Genomic DNA, 12,873 nt, shown 5'->3' on the forward strand with positions numbered 1-12,873 from the left:
CCCAGCAAACTGGCATGTACGCAAGGGGTGAGTGAATGTTTTCCATCCGCCGGTATGCAGGTTATTAGAAACTTTTCTCATTATGTGTGAAATACTCTTCTTTCATCATTCACTGTTCTGGTTTTTATTTGCAGAGTTGGATAGAAGAATTTCTTTCTGGCTCTATAAGTGTATGTGGCAGCATTGTCTGTACACAGTTGACAGACTGCTGGTTTGAGACTAGTAGAGCATTAATTAGTAAAAACTTTTTCTAAAAGTAGAGTGTCTTCGATGATCCCACAGAGGATCTTCATTCTAAAGTTTCTGTACAAGTTTCCATATTTACCAATAGAAGATACAGGTATAAAATGTCCTTTGACGAACAAAGCTTTTTTGATGCTATCACCATGGCTTACACTGGAGATTGGACATCAACTCAGTCAGACAATATCTGAATCCAGCATCTTTGCTAAATATGTTGGTGATCTGGTATATTACTAAACCTGCTATTTCTGTCATTCTTCCTATCTGTTGTTTGAAAATGTACGAGTAGTACGTCTCAAACGATACAGGTCAGAGTCAGGCGACCTGGGTCACTCGAATTGATACGGTGCCCGTAAATCCTGGTGAACGGCAGCCATTCACTCACTTACAGAACCAAGGTTATCTACAGTATGAAACCTTCCATTATCATGGAGAGATGGATAACAACCGTAGCTTGTTGCTTGTTGATCTTGATCATTTTATTTAGTCACATAGACTGTTTAAAAGATCTAAATACCTATAAAAAGGCTGCACACAATGCAGTACTTTGAAATTATTTAAGAATCTCCTGTATATGGTTGTGCAGTTGACGAGGCATTTTCCACGTCATTTCGGTTGATGTAGCCCAATAAGGCGAAAGGTTGAAGTTGTTCCTGAGATGCTCAAAGTTCATGACATTTATAACATGGCCTGTTTGTTTCTCGGTATTTACTTTGAAGGTTAAACTGGCCTGTAGAGGTAATTACATTGTTGCCTCCCAGATGATCATATCAAATCGATGGAAGACCTTTTATGAGGACTCAGAGAGATCCAAGGCTCAGTCTGTAGCACTGCTAATTAATATCAGCGTCTTATTCGATTCCTCATGCTCCGAAGCATTACAGAAACTTAACAGCATCTCATGACTGGTCAACATTCGAGTTTAATAGTGATCTATTAGAGGAACGGTTTACGCAGAGAGGATGGTTTATGCAAGGCCGGTCTTCTGTACAAAGACTGGCATAACTAGAGAATAAATTGGATGGTCCTTTGGGATTCTATTACTAACTGAAAAAGGAAAAAAAAAAACAGCTCTTAGAATCTTGCCAGTTATTCCACAAGGGTGTGACAGGGGTATCAGTCTTCTTTGAAGATCACATCTGTTATCAGATGCAAAACATCTGCTGATGGCATGCGGTTTCAGATATCTGCTGAGAGAAAAAGTTACATACACATTAAAAAAAAAAGATGTAATTCCACACAAGAAAGTCAAACATGATCACGGTGTGCCGTTTCCCATCGCCGGAATAATAAAACCACGAATCAATCAGCTTCTCTGGTAAGAACAGCCTTAAAGAAAAATCGTGTTGAAGCTGTGTTTAATTTGTTTTCCATTTCACATTTTTAATAACACACTGCAGTCCTATGCTGTATGGGCTTCAGTTTCATAACGAGATGAAGTATTTTAAATAGTAACAGGAGGACAGTGAACAGACACAGTGCTGTGCATTACAAGTACTTAGAAACCGAATGACAGCTTCTCAGTTATTCTCTTGATTTAATGAGCAAGTGTCAATCCTAAATGTAGTAAAGGATTTCAAGTGGATGGCACAGTGTCCTGAGCTACAGTATAGAATAGCTATGGATTTTGCCTGTGTAGAATCATTCAGTAAGCTTATAAGCTAGTTTTTATATCTTAAGAGCATTTGGTCTTCGTTTGTTTAAGGTGTCCTTTGAGGTTTTCTGTTTTCATTCTCTCCTTCTGTCAGTGATCTTATCTGGCTGACAGATCTGATCCAATGACTCATTCATCATTTAAGAAATGATACCATGTCAGTCCCATCTGAAGTCATGTCCTACCATTTCATAAAATTTCACATTGAAAGGTCTATAAAAGTCATGCAACTGCTCGATGACCTCCTGGTCGATTTGCACATGCGTCCTGCCCTTGGACTTGCCAAGGCACCGAGGAGTGCTGCTGCTCTCAGGCTTCTTTAAACATGGGAAGCCTTTTGTTCGGTTAAAATAGAAGTGCTTGTCTGTGATGATGCGTTTCAGTCCCAAGAAGTCTTGCACGCGGCCCAGTTCGCCTGCCGGGTCTGTGATGAGCCGTTCACCGCTTACAAAGTGGATCTGGGAGAGTCGGAAGTACTGCAGCCAGTTCTCTAGGTGCAGGATGTACATGCCTATGCGGATGGCATTCCACGAAGTGTCCACCAATCCCTGGCTTCTGTTCTTGAAGGCGAGCTCCTCGAAGCTGGGGATGTCTGGTTTTTTGGACAGTGTCTGAGTGTAGTCAGAGATGGCTCGTGTCACCGGATTTCGCACCACCACGATGAGCTTGGTGTCTTGGGACATTGTGGCTATGCGGCGTGGAGCCTCGTGTGTTACAAAGTAGCTGGGTGTTTTCTCCATGGTGATTTGGCTGTCCAGTGTTCGTGGCATTAGGCCTCTAGAGAGGAAAAGAAAGAAATGACACTGGTGAAAGACCTGGATGTTCCTGGTTATTAACTGGTATTTCTATCTTTGTATCTTTGAGGTATGTAGGATATGTGACAAAATAAATGAATAAACAAACAAATAATATAATAATAGCTGATAAAACTACACTTTATTCATAAACACACTATATTCATATCATATTCATATACATATCATAAGTCAGTGGATTGAATTATTATGCTGTATTTTTTATATTTTTACTATTTTTTCCTCTGCTCTGTACAAATTCCATTTTTGACTCTATTTTAATTCACTCACTCATTTTCTACCGCTTATCCGAACTACCTCGGGTCACGTGGAGCCTGTGCCTATCTCAGGCGTCATCGGGCATCAAGGCAGGATACACCCTGGACGGAGTGCCAACCCATCACAGGGCACACACACACACACACACACACTCTCATTCACTCACACAATCACACACTACGGACAATTTTCCAGAGATGCCAATCAACCTACCATGCATGTCTTTGGACCGAGGGAGGAAACCGGAGTACCCGGAGGAAACCCCCGAGGCACGGGGAGAACATGCAAACTCCACACACACAAGGTGGAGGTGGGAATCGAACCCCCAACCCTGGATTGTGTGAGGCGAACGTGCTAACCACTAAGCCACCGTGCCCCCCACTCTATTTTAATTTTGACTTTATTTTTTATGAAGTCATAAAAAGCATTTACCTACTATGACTAATACAATTTGATTTTAACCATTAAAATGACATCTACAGTAAGCAATTTTTCATATTCTGTGCTTCTTTACTTCCTATTTTACACTAAGCAGTAGAATATACAGTTAAAACACACAGCCAAACGATTGTTATCTCAGAACGAGATGTCTGCTTTGGTTGCTTATCTGAAAAAAATCTATTTCAACCACTCAAAATGGAAAGAAAGCAGAAAATCCAGCAAGATCCTCTAACATGTCCGAGTCTCGTGTTTCACGAAGCCAAAGAACGATGCACTATGCAGAATATGTAATTACTCCAGCCAATTTTCCTGATGAAGAAGTAAAAATAACACTGGCCTTTGGGCTTTATTTATAGAAGAAAAAAAAAATCAAGAGGATAAAAGAAAACAGCCAGTGCACATAGGTGCAAGACTCCGTGAAAAATTGAGATTCTGTTACAGTCACAAAATCAGTGCACATACCCAAACACACACACAGAAGCTTTTAATACTTTCAGCCAATATTTCCAGTCCCTTATCTCCCCAGTGTGTTTGATGCTGAAGGGCATGGGGAAATTATCAAATCTCAGCCACATCCTGCACTCTTAGTCATAAATCACCATCACCTGCATTACAGATGCACAATACCGAGAGAGGCTTTGGGAAATCTAGGACACTTGAAATAGGTCATTATTATCACAAAGTTTTCCAGTAGAAAACCATCAAATCCTTTAAACTTCAAAGTTGTAGAAACATGAACTGGTGAACTACAGAAAGGGAGAATTTTTTTATTCTTCCTTTTTTTTTTTTAAAAAAACAAAACAAAACAAAAACAGTATAATAATCAGGACTGTGCCATGCAGGTTTTCTGTATTAGTATTAATCTGAAAATTGAGGTATATTTTTTATCCCCTGCTCAACATTTCCCTCACAATTGGATAACATTGTTTTCAACAATATTGATTTTAGATATGTCTCAAAAAAGGTTTTCCACACTGCTCTTAACACCAGCTTATTGCGGCTCTAAACCCCAGGTTATGGTGTCTCTAAACCCCACCCTTAATCACAGATTATGGTGTCTCTAAACCCCACCCTTAATCACATGTTATGGTGTCTCTAAACCCCACCCTTAATCACATGTTATGGTGTCTCTAAACCCCACCCTTAATTACATGTTATGGTGTCTCTAAACCCCACCCTTAATCACATGTTATGGTGTCTCTAAACCCCGCTTTAAACCACGGGTTATTGTTTCTCTAAACCCCACCCTTTACCCCAGGTTATGGTGGCTCTAAACCCCACCCTTTACCCCAGGTTATGGTGGCTCTAAACCCTGTCCTTTACCCCAGGTTATGGTGGCTCTAAACCCTGCCCTTTACACCAGGTTATGGTGGCTCTAAATCCCACCCTTTACCCCAGGTTATGGTGGCTCTAAACCCTGCCCTTTACCCCAGGTTATGATGGCTCTAAACCCGGCCTTTAACCCCCGGTGATGGTGGCTCTAAACCCCACCCTTTACCCCAGGTTATGGTGGCTCTAAACCGCACCCTTTACCCCAGGTTATGGTGGCTCTAAACCCCACCCTTTACCCCAGGTTATGGTGGCTCTAAACCGCACCCTTTACCCCAGGTTATGGTGGCTCTAAATCCCACCCTTTACCCCAGGTTATGGTGGCTCTAAACCCCACCCTTTACCCCAGGTTATGGTGGCTCTAAATCCCACCCTTTACCCCAGGTTATGGTGGCTCTAAATCCCACCCTTTACCCCGGGTTATGGTGGCTCTAAACCCGACAAATGTCTGGTCGACTACACGACAAATTTCAAAATAACAAAAAAAAATGAGAAAGAAACTACTTTAGGATATTTTTCATAATACTGAAATACTAAAACAGAGCAGTGTGTAAGATGTTTTATTAAAGCGTAAAAAAAAAAAAAGCCAGGAAAGAATCTAACACTGGTGTAAGAGCTGTCCCAGATGGCACACTCCCGGCTTCGTGGACCTGGTTTGTTCATGCCCAGGAAGCCGCAGGATGTCCCGTTTCTCATTTACGGATCCTAAAGGATTCTCACACGCACCCTTTGAGATGCCTGAATCAAAGCAGACTCACAGCGGTCTCTTACCCTGAACCCCTTGCGATTACTACAGAGCACCAATCACTCTGAAAGGGTTTGTTAAGAGAAAGGAGCACTGCCAGGTTTTTCAAATGAGAGAACAGACTCCTCAATAAAGACTGTCTACAGTTCATATGTTTCTTCATTAAGAATTACAAATAACATAAAAACAAACCAACAAAGATCATCAATTTAAACTGAGGATGTACTAAATGAATGTTGATAATTAGCGATAATTAGTGTTGATAATTAAATAAGGAAAATCTCTAACATAACACGACCGATACGCTACGCTTCAAATCATACACTTGCCATGAGCTACTGTAATTGTCTATACAAATTCATCAAACAAAAAAACATTTAATTTACAATGAAAATAAAATAAAATGGAAATAAAATATACAACGAGAATATAAAGTAATATTATTCTGTCAAGTTGAACCTGATTAATGAATTGAACGAGCGCTGAACACAGTGAAACTGCACCTGACAAACGTTGATGAAAATTATTTCATAGTAAGAAGGTGAAAGAGACCAAAGCAAAACAAGTCATAAATTCTGAATTTCTTTTGGAAAACAAATACAATAGATTTTACATTTAAGTCATACACCTTTATCCAGAGCGACTTACATTTATCTCATTTATACAGCTGAGCAATTGAGGGATAAGGACCTTGCTCAGGGGCCCCAGTAGCCCCAGCACGGTGGCCCTGGGATTCAAACTCAAGACCTTTCAATCAGTAGTCTAACACCTTAACCACTTCCCACATAATAGAGTCCCACAATAGAGTTACTTCCATCTACACCTTTAACAGTCGGTTATTCTTAACTTGCATCCAAACTGGTCCCAAATACCACGGACTGAAATGTGTCCTTGTGTCAGTGGAGGGTGTTGAGTCATTAACCCACTGAGAGTGTAGGATATTTCTATTTTTTCTGTTTCCGTGTTATTATGTCTGTTAATGCTGCTACAGAAATCCTTGCTACTAAAATAGTCCAAACGCTAGATTGATGATCATTACATAATCAGAGAATGTTTCTTTTAGATTTGCATTAACAGTAGGTTTTTCTCATGTTTATGCTAATAGTTGAGTATACGCTGAGTTTATGCTTTATTATTGGGACATAGATAAAGATGTATCCTGATAAGAAAGTGCATCCTGTCAGTTTTCAGTATTTACCCTTTACAGTTTGTTATTGATGGCATAATCTTTTCTGAACGACCGAATATTTTTTTAAGAGTAACTAAGGGTTATCAGCTACTTAGACCTGACCTTGATGTCTTTATAATAGAACAGGGCTTACCTAATCACAGCTAATCCTTTATTCGTTTCCTCTAACGTGCACACACACCAACGACTAAAGGTGTAGCGACACACAAAAATCACAATACGCAAATGTGGTGTCTCACCGATATAAAAAAGAGAATATAAGAAATGCCTGAACATGTTCATTAGGTTTTCATTATTAAACAATTTAACCATTCAGCAAGATACAAGTACAATATTGATAGAGTTTGTGTGCTGCAAAGCAAATGTTGAGCTTAGATGTACAACAGAATAAACCACAGATAAGTTTTAGCTAACATTAGCTCTCTAGCTAAGTGTTACTCTCTGAACGGTGAAGCTTTTTATTTCCGGTCCTGACGTTAGCTAGTTGTGCTGTCAAAGTCACGTAGCTCTTTGTAGAGATTGAATCCTGTTTCTCTGTCATCGAGAAGTGTCTCATATCTGCAGCTATGAACTTCGCAAAATTGTGCTGGATTGAATTAGCGAGGAAAGGCTGTCATACAGCAGAGAGAGAGAGGCTGCTCTGCGTGTGTGTGTGTGTGTGTGTGTGTGTGTGTGTGTGTGTGTGTGTTGAGTTGTGTTTTCTAGTTTTAGACCCAGACACAGAAGGAAGATGTCAGACATGTTTGTGATGTAATGCTGCCTTCAAGTCCTGTCATAATTACGAAATGAGTGTACGGCACCTAAAGAGAAGCTCGTATTTGTCCACGAAACCCGACTTTTCTGAGACAGAGGCGCCGATAACAAGAAATCTACAGCTGACAGGCAGATATAAAGTGTCAATATTACATGGCATGTTAGTAAACATTAGTATAGATTACCAGTGTATAAACCCTCTTGTTGTTGATGATAACTAAATAAGACATTTTCTTATGCCGTCTATTTTTTCCGACAAAAAACACATGAACACAGATCATTTACACACAAACTCCTGGGGAGAAAACCAATACTCACTATTATAACTTACTAGTAAGCCACAAAGCCCCCTTTTTACATCATACTGTCAGACCAGACCCATTCATGTCTAATTTACAGAACACACCACCACGGCCTACAAACATGGTCGTCCCCGAACTACACACTCCAGTCACACACACATACTGAACACACATTTACTGTACACACATTTATCTCTCAGTTTGTCCTGTTTATCTGTTCTTACCAGCTTGTATTTTTATATTTTTTTTGTCATGCTAGCTACCTACTGTAGCTACCCAATATTATCTCAGTCCCTCCTCTTTTGCTACCTAGTCTCCTCTTAAAATACTTAAAAATACTCATTTACAATCTTCACAATCACAACTTTTCCCATCTGAATAAACCTGTTTGACGCAGGCTAGATTCTCGGTAAAGAATGAATGAATAATAGATATATTAGAAAATTAAATCAAACAGTTTAACAAATAACTTAGTTTATATACAGTGACCTCACCATAAATGTGATTAGGTAAAAAACCCAGCCACTTATATGTGGTTTCACGGGTCCAGAATTAAACCTCACACCTTCTCAATACTACTATAAAAAAAATCATATGAGCTGAATATGAAAAAATGAGAAAGAGCCACGTGTAAGGCGGACATTTCCACGTCCTCCTTGCTGCAGTCAGGAGCTTGTTGCTGTTTTTTCTCCACCAGCTCACCTGTAGCCTCTCCTGATTCAAGCTACTTTTCAGAAGGTCTTTGGTATTGATTAAGTTGAAATCGTTGTCCCAATTTGTTATGTAATATAAGTGGAATTTAATGATGAATAGCCTACTTTTCTATGTAGCCTGTTTAATGTATTGTTCGATACAGATATATTGAACTCAGATCCTGGTATTGAACAAACTTTGAAAAAAAAAAGACCACAAAAAGATGAAATATAACTGCAAGGGGTCACATATTATTCATGCTATTTTGTCATATTTTAATTGCCGTTTCATCTTGTTGATCCGTTTACGATTTATTGAAGTAGATAAGAGCCTGGTCTTGGATGAGTGAAAATAAGTGCCTGGGAACGTTGCCAAGATGGCCGCCGAGTGAACAGAAGGACTTTGGTACAAACGGTGTTAGAATTGTTTCTTCCACAAGGAAAAAGTGTTTAGCATGTTTCTACCAGACAGTGCTTTCAAGGCTCTGAATGATACACACAGCAGTGTTAGCCTTGCTGAATTGAAATATATATTTTTATTCCCCTGGAAGCCACTGATATAATATCATATAATTGCCAGTCCTTCCATTGCAGGCTCTGAAGTGTCATTTGCACATGTTAAGATAAGTTTTATTGCTATAGGTCAGTGTATGCTAAGGGATATTTCTACCATTAGCGAAAATAATATAGATTAATATTTTACTGACTGCCTCATGGCAATGAAAGTCCATGTTAAAGAATAAGTTCAAGCATCCATCAGTTGTGAGTCATTCCCAGTTTTTAATAGGCTTTCCTTGGATGGGAATACTATAATTTACCTCCACGGTCCACAGAAATATCGATCCGTTTAGCTTGATTTATGAACAGTGTTCTGCTGGCCAGGTTGTCTCAGTTAGCCTTACCAGCTCAAGGCCAGGGGCAACAATTAATCTTGTAGACAATGGAGCAGTAGCTCTTCCCCAAACAGCTTAACGGCATCTTTAAATACATGCCACTAATCATAACTTTATGTTGATAGAAAACACAATAAAGTAGCACGATCACTCCGGTCTGTTTGGCTCCGAGTGCAGCGTAATTGTAAGTTTGAATGATAGTTTTATTTCTCGACAGCAGCTCCTATAGCTCAAAACTCATATCGGTCATGTTGTTTGTAATAAATCTTAATGAACTGATTGTGTTGAAAGAGATAAATCCTCATTATAATCACGTTGCCAGATAGCACACAAACCCTACTGGGTAATATTCATATATGTCTTAATCATGCATGTTGGGGGAAAGTCCATAAGCTAAAGGGTGGATTTGATGATCTCTGAGATATAGATACATTTTTTTAGGTACCTGCCTCTATCTCTGAATGAAAGACCCACCTGCCTGCTCATGTGCACCTGCTGGTGAACAGAAAGGTAGAAAATATCTTGATATATATAAAAATGATCTATAATAGATAACATAATTAAAGAAAAAATATATTTTTTGTCATGTCCAAAAAAATGAAACATCATATCAGAACACCAAAATAGGTAAATACAATAGCCTGGTTGCATAAGTATGTAAACTCTTAAACTAATACTATATTAAAGCAGCTTTTGATTAAACCACTCAGATTCTATCAGCATGGAGCATCTTGACTGGACAGCCAATTACAGGTCACTAGATCCAGAGGTGGGAGTAAGTCACACGTGTGCAAGTCACAAGTAAGTCTCAAGTCATGAATGTCAAGTCAAAGTCAAGTCGAGTCTTTTTTCAATATTTGTCAAGCAAGTCTCAAGTCTCAAATTTGCGACTTAAGTCTGACTCGAGTCGAGTCCCCCATCTCTGAGTCATTTAACTCAAGTCTGAGTCAAGTCTCAAGTCATGAATGTCAAGTCAACGTCGAGTCTTTATTTGTCAAGCAAGTCTCAAGTCTCAAATTTGTGACTTAAGTCTGACTCGAGTCAAGTCATATGACTCGAGTCCCCCATCTCTGACTAGATCAGATTTGTATCGGTGGTTTTGTGGTTATCCAGTTTACATGTTCTTCTTGTGCTTCAGGAAGTTCCTCCTGGTTCTCTGTTTTTTTCTCCAGTCCAAAGACACATGCTGTAAGCTGACTAGCATCTCTAAATTGCACTTAGTGTGTTCCATGCCTTGTACCCAGAGTCCCCTGGGATAGAATCCAAGTTCCCTCCAACCCCGTATAAGAAAATATAAATATAAAAATAAGTAAATAAGAATGTGTGGAAGGATGAATGGCTGTAATTACAAAGTACTATGTGTAATGCTGATACATGTACAGTGTCGCTTGAAAGTTTTTGAACCCTTTAGAAATTTCTATATTTCTGCCTAAATAAGACCCAAAACATCATCAGATTTTCACAAAATCCTAGAAGAAGACAAAGTGAACACAATCAAACAAACCAGACAAACATATTATACTTCTTCATTTAATTATTGAGAAAAATGATCCAGCTTTCCATACAGTATCTGTGACTGGCAAAAGTATGTGAACCTTTCAGTTCAGTATTTGTTGTGAGCCCTCGTGCAGCAATAACTGCATGTACAGTTTCTGGTAACATTTGATCAGTCCTGCACAACAGCTTGGAAGAATTTTATCTCATTCCTCGGTACAGAACAGTTTTAACACTGGGATTTTGAACTTACTTGCTTCAGGTCTGTCCACCATTTTTCTTATAGATTAAGGACAGGACTTTGACTTGAGTATTCTAAAACATTATCACAGGTCACTCGATCATTCAGAAACATTGATAGTCTTTTAGTTAAGCCGTTCCCTTGTTGATTTGTATCAGTGATTTTCCTTTTCCTTTTCAGTTTAATAGCAGACCTCCATCCATGTTGCTAAATTTTCCCAGTTCTGGCTGAGGAAAAGCAGCCATAAAGCATGATGCTAACACCACCATGCTGCACTGTGTGTATGGTGTCCTTTAGGTCATGTTTTTTTTTTTTTTTTTTGCACCAAACCTACCTTCTGATGGGATTATTATACCTTTTAGATTTAGCTATACCTTACACAACATTTCTTTTGGATTAAGGTCAGGACTTTAATGAAAAGTCTTTGTTCCTCTTTAATCATTCTTTGGTAAACAAACTTGGGTGCTTGTGGTCGTTGTCCTGGTGTATGACCCATTTTTTTTTTGAGATTCAGTTGGACAGATGTCTTGCCATTTTCATTTAGAGAATTCAATCACTGGCATGATTCTGAATTCATTGTTCCATCAATGATGGCAAACTGGCCTGGCCCAGATGCAGCAATACAGGCCCAAAGCATAATACTACCATCACCATGATTCACAGATGGTATAAGATTCTTATGCTGAAATACAATATTCTCCTTTCTCCAAAAATAACACCTCATTTAAACCAAAACATTTTATTTTGGTTTGTTTTCATACCTCCACAAATTATTTTTCCAATAGTCCTTGATCTTTAGCAAACTTCATGGGCAGCAATGTTCTTTTTGTAGAGTAGTGGCTTTCTCCTCATAAATCTGCCTTGTACATCAAGGATGTTCAGTGTTCACCTTATAACAGACTCATGAACATTAACATCATCCAAAGTAAAAGAGGCCTTTAGTTTCTTTGAAGTTACCTTAGGTTCCTTTCTGACCCCACAGACTCTTACATTTCTTGCTTTTTGAGTGATCTTTGTTGGTTGAACACTTCTGAGTAGTGTTGCAATGGTCTTAAATTTTCTCCATTTGTACAGAATGTGTCTGATTATAGATTTGTAGAGTTCAAACTCTTTAGAGATGATTTTGTAACCTTTTCCAGCCCAAAAAGTAACAATAACCTTTCTGAAGTCCTCAGAAATCTCCCTTGTTTATACCATGATCCAATACCACAAACACACGCATTGAACAACAGACTTTAATATATCTCTGTTCTTTAAATAAATCAGGACACTCACAGAGACCTGATTGTCATCCCATTGACTGAAATCAGATGGACTCTAATTTAACCTTTAAATTAAACACTAATCCTAGAGGTTTTCATACTTTTGCCTCTCACAGATATATAATATAAAAATGAGTATAATGTAAGTATGATATATTTTTCTGATTTGTTTGATTGGGTTCACTTTTTCTTTTTTTCTGCAGACTTGTATGAAACTCTGATGAACTTTTTAAAGGGTTCACGAACCTTCAAGTGACATTGAAATGCAATGGTTCAAATTTTTGTTACCATTTTTTTTTTTTAGCAAAACAATTAATCAATTAATTAAAAACAATTAATTTAATATTAATTAGCAAATCATTACACTGTAGTCAACATTATTACATTATGAACTTTATTACAATAAGTAGTGATTATTCAGGAATTACTGTGCTAAGGCTTTATTTCTTACTGCTAAGTTAATTAAACATGTGAAATGAACTGTTCTGAACTATTATACAGTAAGATCTGACAAGAGATTTATACGCCCACTTCATACTGCTCCTGCTACAATGCTGGGAGA

General features: G+C 38.5%; 1 protein-coding gene across 1 annotated transcript in view; it reads right to left on the minus strand.

Moving 5' to 3' along the window:
- Positions 1-1,878: 1,878 nt before the first annotated feature.
- The window catches only part of hs3st2 (heparan sulfate (glucosamine) 3-O-sulfotransferase 2), a 32,675-nt gene continuing 21,680 nt past the window's right edge, over positions 1,879-12,873 (minus strand). The window contains exon 2 of the mRNA XM_060897443.1: positions 1,879-2,674. Coding sequence (XP_060753426.1) covers positions 2,056-2,674 — 619 coding nt within the window. The 3' untranslated portion in view covers positions 1,879-2,055. The remainder of the gene's footprint in view (positions 2,675-12,873) is intronic.

The sequence above is a fragment of the Tachysurus vachellii genome, chromosome 21, assembly GCF_030014155.1.
Source record: "Tachysurus vachellii isolate PV-2020 chromosome 21, HZAU_Pvac_v1, whole genome shotgun sequence".
In the NCBI taxonomy this organism is placed as follows: domain Eukaryota; kingdom Metazoa; phylum Chordata; class Actinopteri; order Siluriformes; family Bagridae; genus Tachysurus; species Tachysurus vachellii.